Source organism: Dryobates pubescens, chromosome 31 (genome assembly GCF_014839835.1).
Source record: "Dryobates pubescens isolate bDryPub1 chromosome 31, bDryPub1.pri, whole genome shotgun sequence".
Lineage (NCBI taxonomy): Eukaryota > Metazoa > Chordata > Aves > Piciformes > Picidae > Dryobates > Dryobates pubescens.
The window spans coordinates 8,994,432-9,012,261 of record NC_071642.1 but is presented as its reverse complement, the minus strand read 5'-3'; the positions used below and the strand labels follow the sequence as shown (position 1 = coordinate 9,012,261).

At 59.3% G+C, this 17,830-nt stretch overlaps 1 protein-coding gene across 1 annotated transcript in view; it reads left to right on the top strand.

Moving 5' to 3' along the window:
• Positions 1-17,830, top strand: part of AAK1 (AP2 associated kinase 1) — a 90,954-nt gene that overhangs the window by 40,845 nt on the left and 32,279 nt on the right. Inside the window, exons 5-12 of the mRNA XM_054174918.1 lie at positions 4,723-4,844; positions 7,680-7,761; positions 9,671-9,803; positions 11,642-11,745; positions 12,894-12,973; positions 14,420-14,574; positions 14,665-14,966; positions 16,539-16,748. Of these exons, the coding sequence (XP_054030893.1) occupies positions 4,723-4,844; positions 7,680-7,761; positions 9,671-9,803; positions 11,642-11,745; positions 12,894-12,973; positions 14,420-14,574; positions 14,665-14,966; positions 16,539-16,748 (1,188 nt within the window). The remainder of the gene's footprint in view (positions 1-4,722; positions 4,845-7,679; positions 7,762-9,670; positions 9,804-11,641; positions 11,746-12,893; positions 12,974-14,419; positions 14,575-14,664; positions 14,967-16,538; positions 16,749-17,830) is intronic.

Sequence of the window (17,830 nt, the reverse complement as noted above, 5' to 3'; positions counted from 1 at the left end):
GCTGCATGGAGTGACAGGACCAGGGGTGATGGCTTCAGACTGGAAGAAGCTGAGTTGAGGTTGGACATGAGGAAGAACCTCTTCCCAGGAGGGTGGTGAGGCACTGGGGCAGGTTGCTCAGCCAGGTGGTGGAGACTCCAAGCCTGGAAACGTTGAAAGCCAGGTTGGATGAGGCCTGGAGCAGCCTGTGCTGGTGGGAGGTGTCCCTGCCCATGGCAGGGGGTGGAACTGGGTGATCTAGCAGATCCTTTCCAGCCCAACCCGTGTGGTGATTGTCAGCCTGCAGCCAGAGCGGGCTCCGCAGCTCCGGGTGCCGGGCCGCAGCTCCGCAGCTCCGGGTGCCGGGCCGCAGCTCAGCAGAGCTGGTGCCGGGCCGCAGCTCCGGGTGCCGGGCCGCAGCTCCGGGTGCCGGGCCGCAGCTCCGCAGCTCCGGGTGCCGGGCCGCAGCTCCGGGTGCCGGGCCGCAGCTCAGCAGCTCCGAGTGCCGGGCCGCAGCTCCGCAGCTCCGAGTGCCAGGCCGCAGCTCCGCAGCTCCGGGTGCCGGGCCGCAGCTCCGGGTGCCGGGCCGCAGCTCCGGGTGCCGGGCCGCAGCTCCGGGTGCCAGGCCGCAGCTCAGCGGAGCGGGTGCCGGGCCGCAGCTCCGGGTGCCGGGCCGCAGCTCAGCAGCTCCGGGTGCCGGGCCGCAGCTCCGGGTGCCGGGCCGCAGCTCCGGGTGCCGGGCCGCAGCTCCGGGTGCCGGGCCGCAGCTCAGCAGCTCCGGGTGCCGGGCCGCAGCTCCGCAGCTCCGGGTGCCGGGCCGCAGCTCCGCAGCTCCGGGTGCCGGGCCGCAGCTCAGCAGCTCCGGGTGCCGGGCCGCAGCGCCGCAGCTCCGGGTGCCGGGCCGCAGCTCCGGGTGCCGGGCCGCAGCTCCACAGAGCTGGTGCCGGGCCGCAGCTCCGTGAGCAGCCCCTGGCAGCCAGGCTCCTTCAGGCTCTTTGCTTTGCTGCTGCATCGGGTTTGTCCCTTTCTGGGGAGGGGGCTGCAGCAGGCTGGTGCTGCCCAGGGCTGCTGTGGGGTGCTCAGAGGCCTGCCCTGGCAGCTCTCAGCCAGGTGAAGCAGGAGGATTCTTCTGGAAGCGTTTGCAGGGGCCGGGGCTCCCGGTGGTGCTGTGCTGGGGAGCAGCACATCTGTGTGCAGGGCCTGAGGCAGAGCAGATGGCTGCCAGGGGGGAGGGGGTGCTGCTTAACCCTTGCTTTCGAGCCAGTGTTCCCCCCTCTCTCTCAGCTGCTCTCATTTGGCTGCTTGTTCCCTGCTGGAACTGCTGACAGCTCCCTTTCCTTTGCTGCTGGTGCAGCTCAGCCTCCAAGGGGAGGCTGCTTCCCCAGGAGTTCATTAGTGAGCTCTTGTGTGGTGATCTGGGGGAGGCATGAGCGGGGCTGTGAGCTCCTGATGGCCCTCAGGCCTTGGCACTGGGGGGCAGAAAATCAGATGAATTGTGAGCAGTGCCCTGAGAGCAGGGGCTGGGAGTGCTGCTGTGCAGACCCTGCTCCACACACTCACAGAGTGGATCAGGTTGGAAGGGACCCTCCAGGGGCACCTTGTGCCACCCCCCTGCAGGCAGCAGGGACAGCTCCAACCGGAGCAGGCTGCAGAGGGCCAGAGTCTGAGCTTGGAGCAGAGTTCTTTGATCTGAAGCAGAGAGCTGAGCTCAGGATTCTCACCTCTCTGGGCAGGGGCTGAAATACTTTGGCAGCTGGACAGGAGCTTCGTGTCTGTTACTGAGTGCTTAAATGTGAGTGCTGGGGGCAGGCAGTGAGGCCAGGGGCAGGCAGTGCCCAGGGAAGGTCACCACAGTGAGCAGGGCACTGGGAGCAAAGGCTGGGAGCTGGGTTTGCTCAGCCTGGAGAAGGTTCAGGGCAGAACTTGCTGCCATGGAGCAGGGCTGGCTGCCAGGAGGATGCAGACTCCCTCGTCCCAGGGAGCCCAGTGGGAAAGAGCACCCCTGGGTGCTGAGGGTACTGCTGGGCACATTGCCACTGGAGTCCAGGAGGAAATGTTTGCCCCTGGGGATAGTTGGAGACTGGAATCATCTCCCAGTCAGGCTCTGGGGCTGCTGGGCTGGGGTCTCTGGGGCAGTCCCTGGCCCAGTCAGGCTCTGGGGCTGCTGGGCTGGGGTCTCTGGGGCAGTCCCTGGCCCAGTCAGGCTCTGGGGCTGCTGGGCTGGGGTCTCTGGGTCAGTCCCTGGCCCAGTCAGCCTCTGGGACTGCTGGGCTGGGGTCTCTGGGGCAGTCCCTGGCCCAGTCAGGCTCTGGGGCTGCTGGGCTGGGGTCTCTGGGTCAGTCCCTGGCCCAGTCAGGCTCTGGGGCTGCTGGGCTGGGGTCTCTGGGGCAGTCCCTGGCCCAGTCAGCCTCTGGGGCTGCTGGGCTGAGGGTTTTTGTGTTTGGTGCTGCATTTTTGGGCTATCCCAGGGGTTTGGCTCAGCATCTGCTTCAGTTGCCTGATTGGAGCTACCAAATGCCACTTGAAAGAAAAGGGTCACCTCAACTGCCTGGAGAAGGCTCTGCTGGTACAGCCCTGGCTGGGGAGCCAGGGGTACCCAAACCCTTCCCCAGGCTGAGGCTGCTTTGGGGTCAGAGCCAGAGTGAGTAGTGAAATGCAGGCAGAGAGCTGCAGCTGTGTGAGAAGCTTGAGGAAGGCAGCCTGGGACTGGAGATGAGGAAGAAATTGTTGAGAGTGAGGATGAGCCTGGCACAGGCTGCCCAGGGAGGCTGTGGCTGCCTCTTGCCTGGAGGTGCTGAAGGCCAGGCTGGATGAGGCCTGGAGCAGCCTGTGCTGGTGGGAGGTGTCCCTGCCCATGGCAGGGGCTGGAGCTGGCTGGTGCTGAAGGTCCCTTCCAACCCAACCCATTCCATGCCTCTGATAATTCTGTCAGAGGTGTCTCTCCCTGGCCTCCTCTCTGCCCCACTCCCCAGAGGCCCTGCAGCCCTTGATAAAGCTGAGGGCAGCTCCTGCTGCCTGTCCCAAGCTCAGAGACCAGGCCAGGGGCCACAGCAGCTCAGGGAGGCTGGGCACTGAAGACCCCAGGCCACAATCCCTGTCCTGAAGGCAGGCTTGGCAGAGGACAGGAGCTGTGCTGTCAGGAGAGAGGGGAGGTGGCAGGGTGGCAGCAGTGGCACAGCTGTGCTCTGCCTTTTGCCTTCCCTGCCAGGAGATGTGACAGAGCTCTGCTGCATCTGTTCCTTGCTCTCATCTTCTGCTGCCAGGCCAGCCAGGCCTGCTGTGTCTGCAGGCACTGCAAGCCCTGCCTCAGCTGAGGGAAAGGACAGAACTGAGGCTGGCTGAGTGAGGCTGGCTGTCTGACTGAAGAATAGAATAGAATAGAATAGACCAGGTTGGAAGAGACCTTCAAGATCATCATGTGCAACCTATCACCCAACACCGCCTCAACAACTAACCCATGGCACCAAGCACCCTATCAAGTCTCCTCCTGAACACCTCCAGTGATGGTGACTCCACCACCTCCCTGGGCAGCCCATTCCAATGGGCAATCTCTCTCTCTGTGTAGAACTTCCTCCTCACCTCCAGCCTAAACCTCCCCTGGCGCAGCCTGAGACTGTGTCCTCTTGTTCTGCTGCTGTCTGCCTGGGAGAAGAGACCAACCCCCCCCTGGCTACAACCTCCCTTCAGGCAGTTGTAGAGAGCAAGAAGGTCTCCCCTGAGCCTCCTCTTCTGCAGGCTAAGCAACCCCAGCTCCCTCAGCCTCTCCTCACAGGGCTGTGCTCCAGACCCCTCCCCAGCTTTGTTGCCCTTCCCTGGACACCTTCCAGCAGCTCAACCTCCTTCCTAAACTGAGGGGCCCAGAACTGGACACAGGACTCAAGGTGTGGCCTAACCAGTGCAGTGTACAGGGGCAGAATGCCCTCCCTGCTCCTGCTGGCCACACTGTTCCTGATGCAGGCCAGGATGCCATTGGCCTCTTGGCTGCCTGGGCACACTGCAGGCTCATGTTCAGCCTACCATCAACCAGCACCCCCAGGTCCCTCTCTGCCTGGCTGCTCTCAGCCACTCTGCCCCCAGCCTGTAGCACTGCCTGGGGTTGCTGTGGCCAATGTGCAGAACCTGGCACTTGGATGTGTTCAATCTCCTGCCCTTGGCCTCTGCCCATCTGTGCAGCCTGTCCAGGTCCCTCTGCAGAGCCTCTCTACCCTCCAGCAGATCAACTCCTGCCCCCAGCTTGGTGTCACCTGCAAACTTACTGCTGATGGACTCAATGCCCTCATCCAGATCATCAATAAAGATATTGAACAGGTTGGGGCCCAGCACTGATCCCTGGGGCACACCACTGGTGCCTGGCTGCCAGCTGGCTGTGGCACCATTCACCACCACTCTCTGGGCTCAGCCTCCAGCCAGTTCCTAACCCAACTCAGAGAGCTGCTGTCCCAGCCAGGGGCTGACAGCTTGGACAGCAGTTTGCTGTGGGGGATGGTGTCAAAGGCCTTGCTGAAGTCCAGGCAGAGCACATCCACAGCCTGCCCCACATCCACCAGGCAGTCCCCTGGGCATGGAAGGAGATCAGGTTGGAGAGGCAGGATCTGCCCTTCCTGAACCCATGCTGGCTGGGTCTGAGCCCTTGGCCATCCTGTAAGTGCTGTCTGTCTGACTGAGGCTGTCTGTCTGACTGAGGCTGTCTGTCTGACTGAGGCTGTCTGTCTGACTGAGGCTGTCTGTCTGTGCTGCTCCCAGGTTGAGAACATCCTGCTGCATGACCGCGGCCACTACGTCCTCTGTGACTTTGGGAGTGCCACCAACAAGTTCCAGAACCCTCAGACAGAAGGGGTGAATGCAGTGGAGGAAGAGATCAAAAAGTAAGTGTGGTTTTTCCTTCCCAGCTTGGACAGGGTTTGGCTTTGAAGGGGAATTTTTGCCTGGTCCTGGGCTGGGTGTTGCTCAGGCCTGTGGCAGCAGACTGGATGCTGCTGCAGAGCTCTGCCTGCTGCAGGTAAATCCCTGCTTGGGGGAAGGTGAAACACTGACCTGAGCTTGATGTAACTGCTTTGGATTTGAAAGACTGAGTGTCCTCATGCAGAGAAGCTGCCCATCTTGACACCTGCTGTTAGCTCTGGGGTCAGCCTCTCTCTGTCCTTCATCTCTCTTGGCTTCTTGAGCTACAGCAGAGCAGCTGACCAAAGCCCTGTGAGCCACTCAGACAGCCCTGCAGTGCCTGAGGGGATGCAGGGCCTGGCTCCACAGCTCCTCTTAGAAATGTAAGGACCTTGAGGAGTTCAGTTAGGCTCCTGCTCTTGTCCCATGCACCACCAGCTGCAGTGGAATCAACTTGATGCCTCTAAAAAGGAGCTCAGCTGGTGTGTGTCAGGAGTGGAGCAGGTTCCAGGTCAGTCATAGAATCCTGGAATGGTTCAGGTTGGAAAGGAACCTCAGAGATTCATCTCCCCCAACCCCACTGCCATGGGCAGGGACACATCTCACCCCAGGCAGGAGGCAGCCACAGCCTCCCAGGGCAGCCTGTGCCAGATTCTCACCACCCTCACACTGAACAACTTCTTCCTCAGCTCCACTCTAACCCTGCTCTGCCTCAGCTTCAAACCATTCCCTGGGCCTGGCTCCAGACACCCTCAGGAGAAGTCTCTCTGCAGCCTTCCTGCAGGATCCCTTCAGGTCCTGGCAGGCAGCTCTGAGGTCCCCCTGGAGCCTTCTCCATGCTGCACAGCCTCAGCTCCCTCAGGCTCTGCTCCCAGCAGAGCTGCTCCAGCCCTTGGAGCATCTTTGTGGCCTCCTCTGGCCTCACTCCAGCAGCTCTGTGTTGTTCTCCAGGCTGCACACCCCCAGCTCCCTCAGCCTGTGCTCCCAGCAGAGCTCCTTGGTCCTGCTGTAGTTCTAACAGCATCAGTGCTGCAGGCTTTCCAGTTGCTGGTAGCAGTGTGTTCAAGCATCTCCTGGTTGCTAGGACTCAGCTCCACCATCATGGCTTTCCTGGCCATGCTGGGCTGGGGCTGTTGGGGCTCTCTGCTCTGGCTCTGCAGTGCCCTATTTGTGCACTTACTGACAGCTTCAAGGCCCTCTGCCCTGAGCTGTGCTCTTGTGGCCAAGGCAAGCAGCATGCAAGGTGGCACAGCACCAACTGGAGACCTGCAGCAGAGGCACTGAGGGGCTGGAGTGTGGCCAGAGAAGGGCAACAGAGCTGGGGAAGGGTCTGGAGAACAGGGCTGGGGAGGAGCAGCTGAGGGAGCTGGGGGGGTTGAGGCTGGAGCAGAGGAGGCTGAGGGAGAGCTCATTGCTCTCTGCAGCTCCTGAGAGGAGGCTGGAGCCAGGTGGGGGTTGGGCTCTGCTGCCCAGTCTCAGGTGATAGAAGAGGCTGTAACTGTGCCAGGGGAGGGTTAGGTTGGAGATGAGGAACAATTCCTTTGCTGCAGGAGTGGTCAGGGCCTGGCCCAGGCTGCCCAGGGAGGTGGTGGAGTCCCCAGCCCTGGTTCAAGAACTCTGTGGCCATGGTTTGGTGTCCATGCTGGGGTTGGGCTGCTGGCTGGGCTGGATGCTCTCAGAGGGCTTTCCCAACCCAGTTCTCTGAGTCTGTGACTCTTGCTGTGAGTCTCCTCAGCTCTGGCACAGCTTCCAGCTGCCCTGTGTGCAGTGCTATGTCAGTGTGAGGTAGGCTCTGGCTGTAGCCTGAGCTCTGCAGTAACCTTTCCCCCTGTCCAGGGGCTCTGAGCAGGACTTCTGCTGTGGAAGCCTCTTTGAAGGAGCCACAGATCTGGTTCCAGTCTTTGTAATACAATTGGCCAAAGCCCCAGCAGTGAGGACCCTGCAGAGGACATTTGGCTATCGACCTCCTTGATGCTCTGAGCCCCTGAATATTCCTGTGCTGGTGCTTCAGATGCCTGCAGGGTTGGGAGGAAGCAGCTGCCTCCAGAAACTGTCTTGGTGCCTGCTCTGGCCCCACAGGGCAGCTTGCAGTGCTTGGGTACCTTGTTAGAGGGGAAGCTGATGCTGGTAAATGTGTGGCCAGCAGCACAGGGAGGGGATTCTGCCCTCTGCTCTGCTCAGCCCCCACCTGCAGCACTGCCTCCAGCTCTGGGCCCCCAGCACAAGAAGGACCTGGAGCTGCTGGAGAGGGTGCAGAGGAGAGGGGCTGCAGAACCTCCCCTGTGGGGCCAGGCTGGGAGAGTTGGGGCTGTTCAGCCTGGAGGAGAGAAGGCTCCAGGGAGACCTCAGAGCAGCCTTCCAGTACCTGAAGGGGCTCCAGGAGAGCTGAGGAGGGACTTTAGACAAGGTCTGGGAGTGCCAGGCTGAGGGACAATGGCTTTGAGCTGGGAGAGGAGAGACTGAGACTGGAGAGGAGGAAGAAATTCTTTCCAGTGAGGGTGGGGAGAGCCTGGCACAGGCTGCCCAGGGAGGCTGTGGCTGCCTCCTGCCTGGAGGTGTTTCAGGCCAGGCTGGATGAGGCCTTGAGCAAGCTGTGCTGGTGGGAGGTGTCCCTACCCATGGCAGGGGCTTGGAGCTGGCTGAGCTTTTAGATCTCTTCTCAACCCAGCCCATTCCATGACATCCAGTGGCTGATCTCCTTTAGTATCCCTTTCCCTAAAGTGCAAGGGAGGGAGGGAGGGAATCTGGGATTGCTTGGCAATGTGCCACAGCAGCCTCTGCTCCCTGTGTGGCCCTCACTGCTGCTCTCCCTGCTGCAGGTACACTACCCTGTCCTACAGAGCACCAGAGATGGTCAACCTGTACAGTGGCAAACTCATCACTACAAAAGCAGACATCTGGGTACGTAGCAAAACCACTCAGGGGAGCTGTCTGTCTGTCTGTCTGGGGCTAGCTGTTTCCATAAGAGACTGGAGAGGCTTTGACTCAGGAGTTCCTCTGCTTGATGTTAGTGCTGAGCAGGGTGGCTGTGGCTCAAGCACAGCTTGGTCTTTGTGTGTCCTGTGTGTGCTTGCTATAGAGCATTCCCAGTGTTGTGACTCCCTCTGCTTGGGTAATCCAAGGCTGACTCTGGTAGGAAGCTGAGCAGACAGCCCTGCCCAGGAGCCACAGCTGGCTTGCCCTGGGCACTGGCACAGCTCTGAGCTCTCCTGCCTGGCCCCAGACCAAGCCTCTGCCCTGCTGTTCCTCATCAGCACTGAGGTCTTGCTGTGCTTTCCATCCTGAGAGCAAACTGCAGCCCTGGCGTGACCCAGTGCTGGCTGACCTGATGAGAGATGGAAACCTCCCTTGCAGCAGGGATGGAGATGAGAAGTCTCTGTGGGGAGTGTGGTGGCAGCTCACAAATGGGATGCTCCAGGTGTGAGTTCAGAGCAGAGCTGCTGAAGCCCTGAGCTGGAGAGAGCAAGGCAGCAGCAGGGTAAAAGGGCAGCTTTAGTGATCCTCAACAGCTCTGCATCTGTGTGGGCAAGAGGGAAGACTGCTGGTGTGGCATCTGCTGGGAAGAGTCCTCTGTCCCCTGCCGGCTCAGCATGGACACAACAGCAGCTCCTGTGGGGCTCCTGCTGTGCTGAGCTAAGCTGGAGCTTGCAGAGCTGGGCTCTGTGGCGGTGCTGGAGAGCCAGAGAGGGGAGGTCACAGCTGCCAGGGGTGTCAGGGCCTCAAAGGCAGCCAGAGGAGAAGCTGGGATCTGCAGGCCTCCCTGTGATCAGGTAGAAAGGTGGAATCCCAGAGGCTCAGAGGGCTCTTCCTGGCCTGGAAGGAATCCTGCTGCAGTGACCACCCCTGGGCATTGCCAAGGGAGCCCCTGGGGTGTGTGCCCCGGGGCCTGCACTGCAGGGGCTCTGCAGCGCTCCTCCTGCCAGGCAGCAGCCCCAGGCTGTGTCAGAGGAGCTTCAGGTTGGGGAGCAGGAGAAATTCCTTCCCAGAAAGGGTTCTCAGGCACTGGTCAGGCTGCCCAGGGAGGTGGTGGAGTCCCCAGCCCTGGAGGTGTTTAAGAGGCCTGGATGTGGTGCTGGGGTGAGTGGCAGTGGCTCAGCAGCAGTGGTGGCAGCGTGAGCTCTGGGTTGGACTCGGTGATCTTCAAGGTCTCTTCCAACCCCAACAGTCCCTTAAAGCAGTTGCTCAGGAGTGGAGTGCAGTGTGACTGTGGAATCCTCTGCCACAACTGGAGGCTGCTGCTGAGGTGCTGAGGGTGAGGCAGTGCCTGCCCCTCTCCCTGCTGCGGGAGGAGCCCTTCCTGCACAGCTCCTGCGCTCCGGGGGCTGGTTCTGTCACAGCAGCTCACAGGGAGGTGGAGGGGGATGGAACCCTGCAGCCTCAGCTTGCTCTCTCCCTGCTGCATCTCTGCAGCAGTTGGCAGTGCTTTGAGGTGAAGCCTGGGGGCAGTTTGGGTGTTCTTTGGCAGCAGGGAAGCACCGGGGGCGATGGCTGGCACCGGGGGCGATGGCTGCCGAGTTCTGCTGGTCCTTTGTGGCAGAGAGAGGCTTTGCCTGCTGGGTGACACAAACTCTGTGGAGCTGTGTGGGGGGTGGTGCTCAGTCAATCCCCAGCTCTCAGGCTGGCCAGGCACATCTCTCCATGGGTTCCTCTCCCTGCCCCCACCCTGCTTCCCCAGGCGGCGGTGTTGCAAGGCCTGAGCCCCGCAGGGGCCCCGCAGCACTTCCCTGCCGTCTGCAGCGGGGTTTGGCTGCACCACTGCCTGCTTGGCTTCAGTTTGCTAAATCCTGTGCTGTGTTGTGTCTCTCTGCAGGCCCTTGGCTGCTTGCTGTACAAGCTGTGTTACTTCACCTTGCCCTTTGGGGAGAGCCAGGTGGCCATCTGCGACGGCAACTTCACCATCCCGGACAACTCGCGGCACTCGCAGGACATGCACTGCCTGATCCGTGAGTGGGACAGGCTGCCGTGCTCCAGGGGCATCCACTCAGCCTCTGGGAGCTTAGGAAGGAAATGCTGCCAGGCTTTGGGCTTGCCTGGGCCCTGCTGGATGCCCTCTGTGGAAAGGCAGGAGAAAGGAGAAGCGTTTGGCTTGGGAGCCCTGCAGGAACTTCCCAGGATCACAGATCCCACAGGATCCCAGGGGGTTGGGAGGAACCTCCAGAGATCATTGAGTCCATCCCCTGTGCCAGAGCAGGACCATAGAATCCAGCACAGGTCATACAGGAATGCATCCAGATGGGGCTTGAAAGGCTCCACAGAAGGAGACTCCACAGCCTCTCTGGGCAGCCTGCTCCAGGGCTCTGGGACCCTCACAGTGCAGAAGTTCCTCCTCATGGTGAGGTGGAACCTCCTGTGCTGCAGTTTCCATCCTTTGCCCCTTGGCCTATCCCAGGGTGCAGCTAAGCAGAGCCTGTCCCCTCCCTCCTGACCCCCAGCCCTCAGATATTGAGAGACATTGCTCAGATCCCCTCTCAGTCTTCTCCTCTCCAGACTCAACACCCCAGGGCTCTCAGCCCCTCCTCATAGGGCAGTGCTGCAGTCCCCTAATCATCCTGGTAGTCTGTTGGACTCTCTCCAGCAGATCCATGTCCCTCCTGAACTGGGAAGCCCAAAATGGGATGCAATAGCTGTGGCCTCAACAGAGCAGAGGGGGAGGAGAAGCTCCCTGGCTCTGCTGGCCACACTCCTGAATGCCCCCAGGACCCCCTTGACCTTCTTGGCCCCCAGGGCACATTGCTGTGCCATGCAGACCTTGTTTTCCACCAGCACTCCCAGGTCCTCCTCCTTGGGGCTGCTCTCCAGCAGATCCCCTCCCAGCCTGCACTGCTGCAGGTTATTCTTCCTGCCCAGCTGATCCTTGTTGAACCTCCTTAGGTTCCTCTCTGCCCAGCTCTCAGTCTTGCACAATGAGGCTGTTTGTGCAGAAACTTCATTTCTCCAGCAGTAAATCTGGTTGGGGAGGGCAGAGGGGAGAACCACAGTGCCTTAGCCTAGTGATGGGGATTAATCTTCTGTGAAGTGAGAAGCAGAGCTGCAGTGGTTCATAACTGACTCCTGTCTAGCTGCCTATGCACTGAGGCTACAGTGCAGTGCTCCTGGCAGGGCTGGGACAGCTCTTGCTTGCAGCACAGCATTTGGGTTGATTATTTGTCTTGTTCCTAGCCACAGTCTTGACTAGCAGAGGGCTGGCTGTGTTTGCAGAGCAGCCCTGGTGTGTTCTGTGCTGCTGTGTGTGCAGTGCTGCCTTCCTGCCCCAGTGACACAGCAGGCTGGCATCATCAGGCTCTGTCCCTGCAGCTCCACTTGGAGATGCAGAATTCAGACCCAGTGCTTATTTCTTGAGCTGGCAGCTGCATTTCTCCTCCTTGCCCTGGAGCCTTTGCCAGCAGCTACAGCTTGTTCATAGCTGCCTGGAAAGGATCTCCTGGTTCACCCTGACCACCCTGCCCCTGAGGCTAAGCCCAGGCCTGCTGTCCCGTGACAGCTTTGGAAGGGGCAGGAGAGGCACCCTGGGAGCATCTGCTCACACCACATGCAGAATCACAGAATGCTTGGGGCTGAAGGGACCTTTCAGGGTCCTCCAGCCTACCCCCCCTGCAGTGAGCAACTAGAGCAGGCTGCTCAGAGCCCCAAACCACCTGAGCTGGAATGGTTCCAGGGCTGGAGCATCTCCAACCCCAGGCTCTCAGCACCCTCAGTGTCAAACATTGTCTGTCCTGCTAGAGTGCCACTAGAGTGCCTGTCTGTTCTCAGGCTCTGATGGTAGCCTCTCTGTCTGTTGCAGGGTACATGCTTGAGCCAGACCCTGATAAGAGACCTGATATTTATCAAGTCTCCTACTTTGCATTCAAACTGGCAAAGAAGGAATGCCCAGTGCAGAACGTCCAGGTGAGTGGCGAAGGAGTGGGCTGATGGAGGGCTTTGGAAGCAGCCTGGGCAGGGCTCAGGAGGTTCTTTCAGGTGTTTGTTTTCCTTTGACCCTGGTTTACCTTGTCACCCAGCTGCTGGTGTGAGGCCAACCAAGAGATCTTGGGAACATGGAGAGCTGGGACCTGCCTGTGGCACCCATCTCATTTCCAGGCGCACTCGGCACAGCCTGTGCTGTTCCTAGGCTGGATGCAGGGACACCTCCCACCAGCACAGGCTGCTCAAGGCCTCAGCCAGCCTGGCCTTCAACACCTCCAGGCAGGAGGCAGCCACAGCCTCCCTGGGCAACCTGTGCCAGGCTCTCCCCACCCTCACTCTCAACAATTTCTTCCTCCTCTCCAGTCTCAGTCTCCCCTCTCCCAGCTCAAAGCCATTGCCCCTTGTCTTGGCACTCCCAGCCCTCATCCAAATTCCTTCCCCAGCTCCCCTGGAGCCCCTTCAGGAACTGGAAGGCTGCTCTGAGCTCTCCCTGAAGCCTTCTCCAGGCTGAACAACCTCAACTCTCCCAGCCTGTTCCCCTCTGTTTATGCTGTGGCTGGTTTCAAACATCTCAGTCCTGTGTCTGGCTGGGCCTAGCCAACTGCTTTTGAAGTCCCTGAGACCTTCCCCAGCCATCTGCCACTCCTGAGTGTGGCTTTGCAGGTTTCAGTTGTGCAGGAGTGTCTCTTTGCTGTGGCCATCTGTGTCATGACATTTTGTTTTGTTGTTTTGAAGGAGGAGGAAACTCTTTGGCTTTCCTTTGCCATGTTCAGGTGGTTATTTATGGTCTTCCTGACCCAGCCATGGATTGATTCCCACCATGCCTGCAGTTTTTCACAGCAGCATTGCTGAGTGTTGCTGCTGCTGTCCCCAGCTATGAATCTCTGGCTTCAGATTCCAGGTGTAGTCAATGATCCAAAAGCTGAAGCAGGCTTGGCCCTTGTAGGGCCTCTCCCAAGCTACCATCTCCTTAGTGACCTGGGACTGGGGGGTTTGCCCTGTGTCCAGCATGAGGAATCATTGCTTTGGGCAGCCCCCAATCCCTCTGTTTCATTGTGATGCTTTTGCAAATGATTTCTGACTCCTTTCTGCCCTCAAAACACAAAACTGTCTGGTTTTGGCATCTGCAGAACTCTCCAATCCCTGCTAAACTCCCAGACCCAGTGAAAGCAAGTGAAGCTGCTGCAAAGAAGAGTCAACCCAAGGCCAGGTAAGCACTTCTGCATGCTGCTCAGCCCTCTCCTCCTTGGCTTTTTCTGCTCTTCATTAGGGAGGACGCTTAGCTGCTCCCTCCTGGTCTTCCATTTACACATGGAGACAAACCCAGCTGCCTCCACCACATAAATAACCAAGGATCTGAGAGATCTCAGAGAGAGAGCTCAGGGAAAGATCTCAAAGGCCTCAAAGGAAGATCTTAAAGGCCTCAAAGGAAGGCCTCAAAGAAAGATCTGAAAGGCCTCAAAGAAAGGTCTCAAAGATCTCAAGGAAAGGTCTCAAAGGCCTCAAAGAAAGGTCTCAAAGATCTCAAGGAAAGATTTCAAAGACCTGGAAGAAAGACCTCAAAGAAAGATCTCAAAGTCAGATGTCAGAGATCTGGAGGGCAGAAAATGCAGCTCTTAGGGGAAGTCTTCTGCATGAGGAGGGGAGACTTGAACACTGCTCAGCATGACTCAACATCTTGGCTGTTCCTACTGAAGACTTGACAGCAGCACTTGAAGTTCGTGCACTTGGATGACTTCAGCATAGCAACCATCCAGGCAATGCCCAGAGAACTTGTGTGGGAGCCTAGCCAGGAGAAAAGCTGCAGCAGGCCTGGAGGTGACCCAAAGAGCATGAAGCTGCTGAGGAGCACTGGGAACTGGCCCTCTTTGAGCTGGACACTCAGCCTCTGCTAACCTGGCTGGAATTGCTGTGATTTCTGGGGTTCCTTCTTTGGGGGGGACACACAAAAGCCCAAGTGGACTCCATCTGAAGAGCCCAAGGAGCACTTCAGATGATGTTTTGCTGCTGTCCTCCTGCTGATGTTTGTAGTTTCCTTCAGACTTGGCTGGAGCATCTCTCCTGTCTGAAAGTGCTAGGGATCCCCTTTGGCTTTGGAGTTGAGTGCAGAACATCTTGACCTCCTCCAAGCTAACGTAGCCACAGAGTGGTAGGATGGTGTCTGGTGGCTTTGGCTCTGTTGCTGAGTGGTTTGGGAGCTCAGTAAACAGAGAGCAGAGATCAGCTGAGGTCAGGTGGGGGTGGAGGGACCCAAGTTAAGGTAAAGATGGCAGCTTAGACAGTTCTGCCCAAAGGCACCAGCTGCTCTTCAGCTAATTGGTGATGTCCTCCATCTGCTCCTCCAGAACTGGAAGTGGGGTTGGAGCTGGAGCGAGCTGGGTGACTGTGCCAAGGTGCAGCTGTCCGGCAGGAGGAGATGGCACAGCTGGCAGAGAAGCCAGGAGGCCAGGGTGCTGGGTTGGCTGCTGTGAATGCATCCCTTCAGCTTCCCCTGTGCCGCAGGGCTCTGCAAGGAGCTGTGCTGTGTGTATGGCTGCTCAGAAGGGTTTCACCTTCCTCACTTCCATCCTGGAAGAGCCTTTGAACCCTTGTGCGTGCCCCAGCCGCCAGCCCCACAAGGGCTCTGCTCTCACAGCTCTTCCTTTCCTCCCTGCAGGCTGACAGACCCCATCCCCACGACAGAGACGTCCATCGCACCCCGGCAGAGGCCCAAGGCGGGGCAGACGCAGCCCAACCCTGGCATCTTGCCCATCCAGCCGGCCCTGACGCCCAGGAAGAGGCCCACGGCGCAGGCGGCCGTGCAGCCGCAAGGTGAGGCCCCAGCCCCTGCGCGGTGCCTGCAGGGCAGCGGCCGGGGCTCGGGGCCTCGTCTGACGGAGCCCTGCTCTTGTGTGTCCCCAGCAGCGGCGGGGCCTGCGGCCCTGGGCAGCGGGCAGCCTCCGCTCCCTGCCGCCGGCCCCCAGCAGAAGGCGGCTCCCCAGCAGCCTCCGGCCCAGCCGCAAGCCAAGCCGGCGGCGGCTCCGCAGCAGCAGGGCTCGCAGGGGCAGCCCCAGGTCCCTTCCACTCAGCCGCAGGCCACCCCTCAGCATCAGCAGCAGCTTTTCTTGAAGCAGCAGCTTCTGCAGCAGCAGCAACAGCAGCAGCAACAGCAGCAGCAGGCTGCCTACTACCAGCAGCAGCAGCAGCTGATGCAAGCTCAGCAGGTGGGTGTGCGCGGCCCTGCGGTCGGCAGATCCTGTTGGCTGGAAGGGACCCTTAAGATCAAGCCCAACCACTCTCTAACTGCCCCAGGCCTGGTGCTAAACCATGGCCCTCAGCACCGCATCTCTGTGGCTTTCAAACACCTCTGGGGGTGGGGATTCAGCCACCTCCCTGGGGAGCCTGTTGCAGGCTTTGAGAACCTTTCCAGTGAGGGAATTTCTTCTGCTTCCTGTGCTGGGGCCCTGCAAGGCCTCAACGTTGTGCCAGGGAGGTTTAGGTTGGATAGCAGGAAAAACTCCTTTGCTGCAGGAGCATGCAAGGTGGCACAGCATGCAGCAGAGGCACTGAGGGGCTGGAGTGTGGCCAGAGAAAGGCAACAGAGCTGGGGAAGGGTTTGCAGAGCAGGGCTGGGGAGGAGCAGCTGAGGGAGCTGGTGGGGTTGAGGCTGGAGCAGAGGAGGCTGAGGGAGAGCTCATTGCTCTCTGCAGCTCCTGAGAGGAGGCTGGAGCCAGGTGGGGGTTGGGCTCTGCTCCCCAGTCTCAGGTGCTAGAAGGAGAGGCAATGGCCTGGAACTGGGCCAGGGGAGGCTCAGGTTGGAGAGGAGTTAAAAATTCTTTGCTGCAAGAGTGGTCAGGGATGGCCCTGGCTGCCCAGGGAGGTGGTAGATTCCCCAGCCCTGGAGGTGCTCCAGGACCCTGTGGCCATGGCAGCTGGGGCCATGGTTTGGTGGCCATGGTGGGGTTGGGTTGCTGGTTGGGCTGGATGCTCTCAGAGGGTTTTTACAACTCAACCAATTCTCATTCTGCAAGGCTGTACCTTTGCATTTATAGCAAGCCCCTCCTGGGGGGCAGTAGCTGCACTTTGGGGGCAATAGCTGCACTTTGGGGACCCTTTCCAATCAGTTCCCAGTTCTCTAGCAAGGCTTTTTTCCTGAGCTGGATTTTATGCTAAGCTGTCAGTGTGGAAGCTCTTGAGGTAATCCTGTCCTGTGCAGCCACAAACCTGCCAGTGCTGGGTAACAATTTACAGCTCCAAGTGGTCCAGGGTCTTGAGATCAATCCTGAAGAGCAGAGCGATGCAGTTTCTCTTCTGCTCCCTCCCAGAAGCCTGAGCTGCCTTTTGCATGCTAAAACATTTGGGTCTGTTTTTGTGGTAGGCTGCTGTGGGGAGGAGGCCTGGGAGCAGCTGCTGTGTTAGACAGGATGTGTCTGAGCTGACAGACTTGGGTGCTTGACTGAGGTGTTGGGAGCAGCACAGATCCCTGCTAAAACGGATTTGGGAGTGGAGCAAAGGGCCAGGGAATGAATCTTCCTGTCCTGGGGAATGGATAGAAGTGGAGGAGAGAGCTCAGGGCCACAGGAGAGTCAGTTCCTTGGCAGCTGTGTGAGGGGGAGCACAGGGGGATCTGGCCTTAGAGCAGAGGCTGTTTCCCACTACTCCAAGCCCTCACAGCCTGCTGGTGCTTTGCCACTCACAGTGGCTGTCCCCACTCCTGGGCTGTCCCCCCGAGCTCAGCTGGTGGTGCCCCAGGTCCCAGCTGCCCCCAGGAGCTCAGCCAAGTGATTGCTCCCCAGTTCCCAGTGATGCAGCAAGGAGCAGTGGCACAGCAGCAGCTGATGCAGAACTATTACCAGCAGCAGCAGCAGCAGCTGATGGCCCAGCAGGCAGCCATGCAGCAGAAGACAGCAGCAGCAGCAGCAGCAGCTCAGCAGAAGTCCCAGGCGCCGGCGCAGCCCCAGGCCCAGCCAGGCACGGCCCAGCCAGCACAGCCCCAGGAGCAAGGGGTAAGAGCCTGGGAAGCAGCACTGGGGGTGCAGGGAAGTGCTCTCCTGCTGGTCCTGCATGCTGGGAAGATACAGCAGGGTAATTAGAATCACAGAATTGTCAGGGTTGGAAGGGACCTCAAGGATCAGCCAGTTCCAACCCCCCTGCCATGGCCAGGGACACCTCACACCACAGCAGGTTGCTCACAGCCACCTCCAGCCTGGCTGCAAACACCTCCAGGCAGGAGGCTTCCACCACCTCCCTGTGCAACCTGTGCCAGTCTCTCACCACCCTCATAGGGAACAACTTCTTCCTAACACCCAGTCTGAATCTCCCCACTTCTAGTTATGCTCCATCCCCCTCAGTCCTATCCCTCCCTGACACCCTCAGAAGTCCCTCCCCAGCTTTCCTGTAGCTTCCTTCAGATCCTGCAAGGCCACAAGAAGGTCTCCTGGGAGGTTTCTCTTCTCCAGATTGAACAGCCCCAACTCTCTCTGTTGGCTGAGCCCAGCTGTTCTGGGGTCTGCTGGTCCCCCTGGGTGGCAGAGGTCAGCACTGACCTTGCAGCCTCAGCTGTGCTCTGCCCAGGGGGGTGCAGAGCTCTGGAGTTGTGCTCAGGGTCCATCAAAGATGAATCATGGAATCATCAAATGGTCTGGGTTGGAATGGACCTTAAAGATCATCCAGTTCCAACCACCCTGCCAGGGCCAGGGATGCCTCCTACTAGATGAGGTTGCTGCAGGCCCCATCCAGCCTGGCTGTGAACAATTCCAGGCTTGGAGCCTCCACATGTTCCCTGGGCAGCCTGTTCCAGTGCCTCTCCAGTCCCACAGGGAAATACCTCTTCCTAATGTCCAATCTCAATCCAGCTTCTTCCAGTCTGAAGCCATCACCCCTCCTGTCCCAGCATGCCTTTGTACAAAGCAGAGCAGGTGACTGGAAGATGAGTGGAAAGCAGAGCAGAAGGTAGAAGCAGCTGCTTAATGCAGCTCCTCTCCATCCCTCCCCTGCCATGCTGCAGTGCAGTTATTTGTGCTTCATGCCCCAGGATGGCACCAGAACCTCTTCATGTTGCAGACTTCCTCCTGGTCCCCAGGGCAGG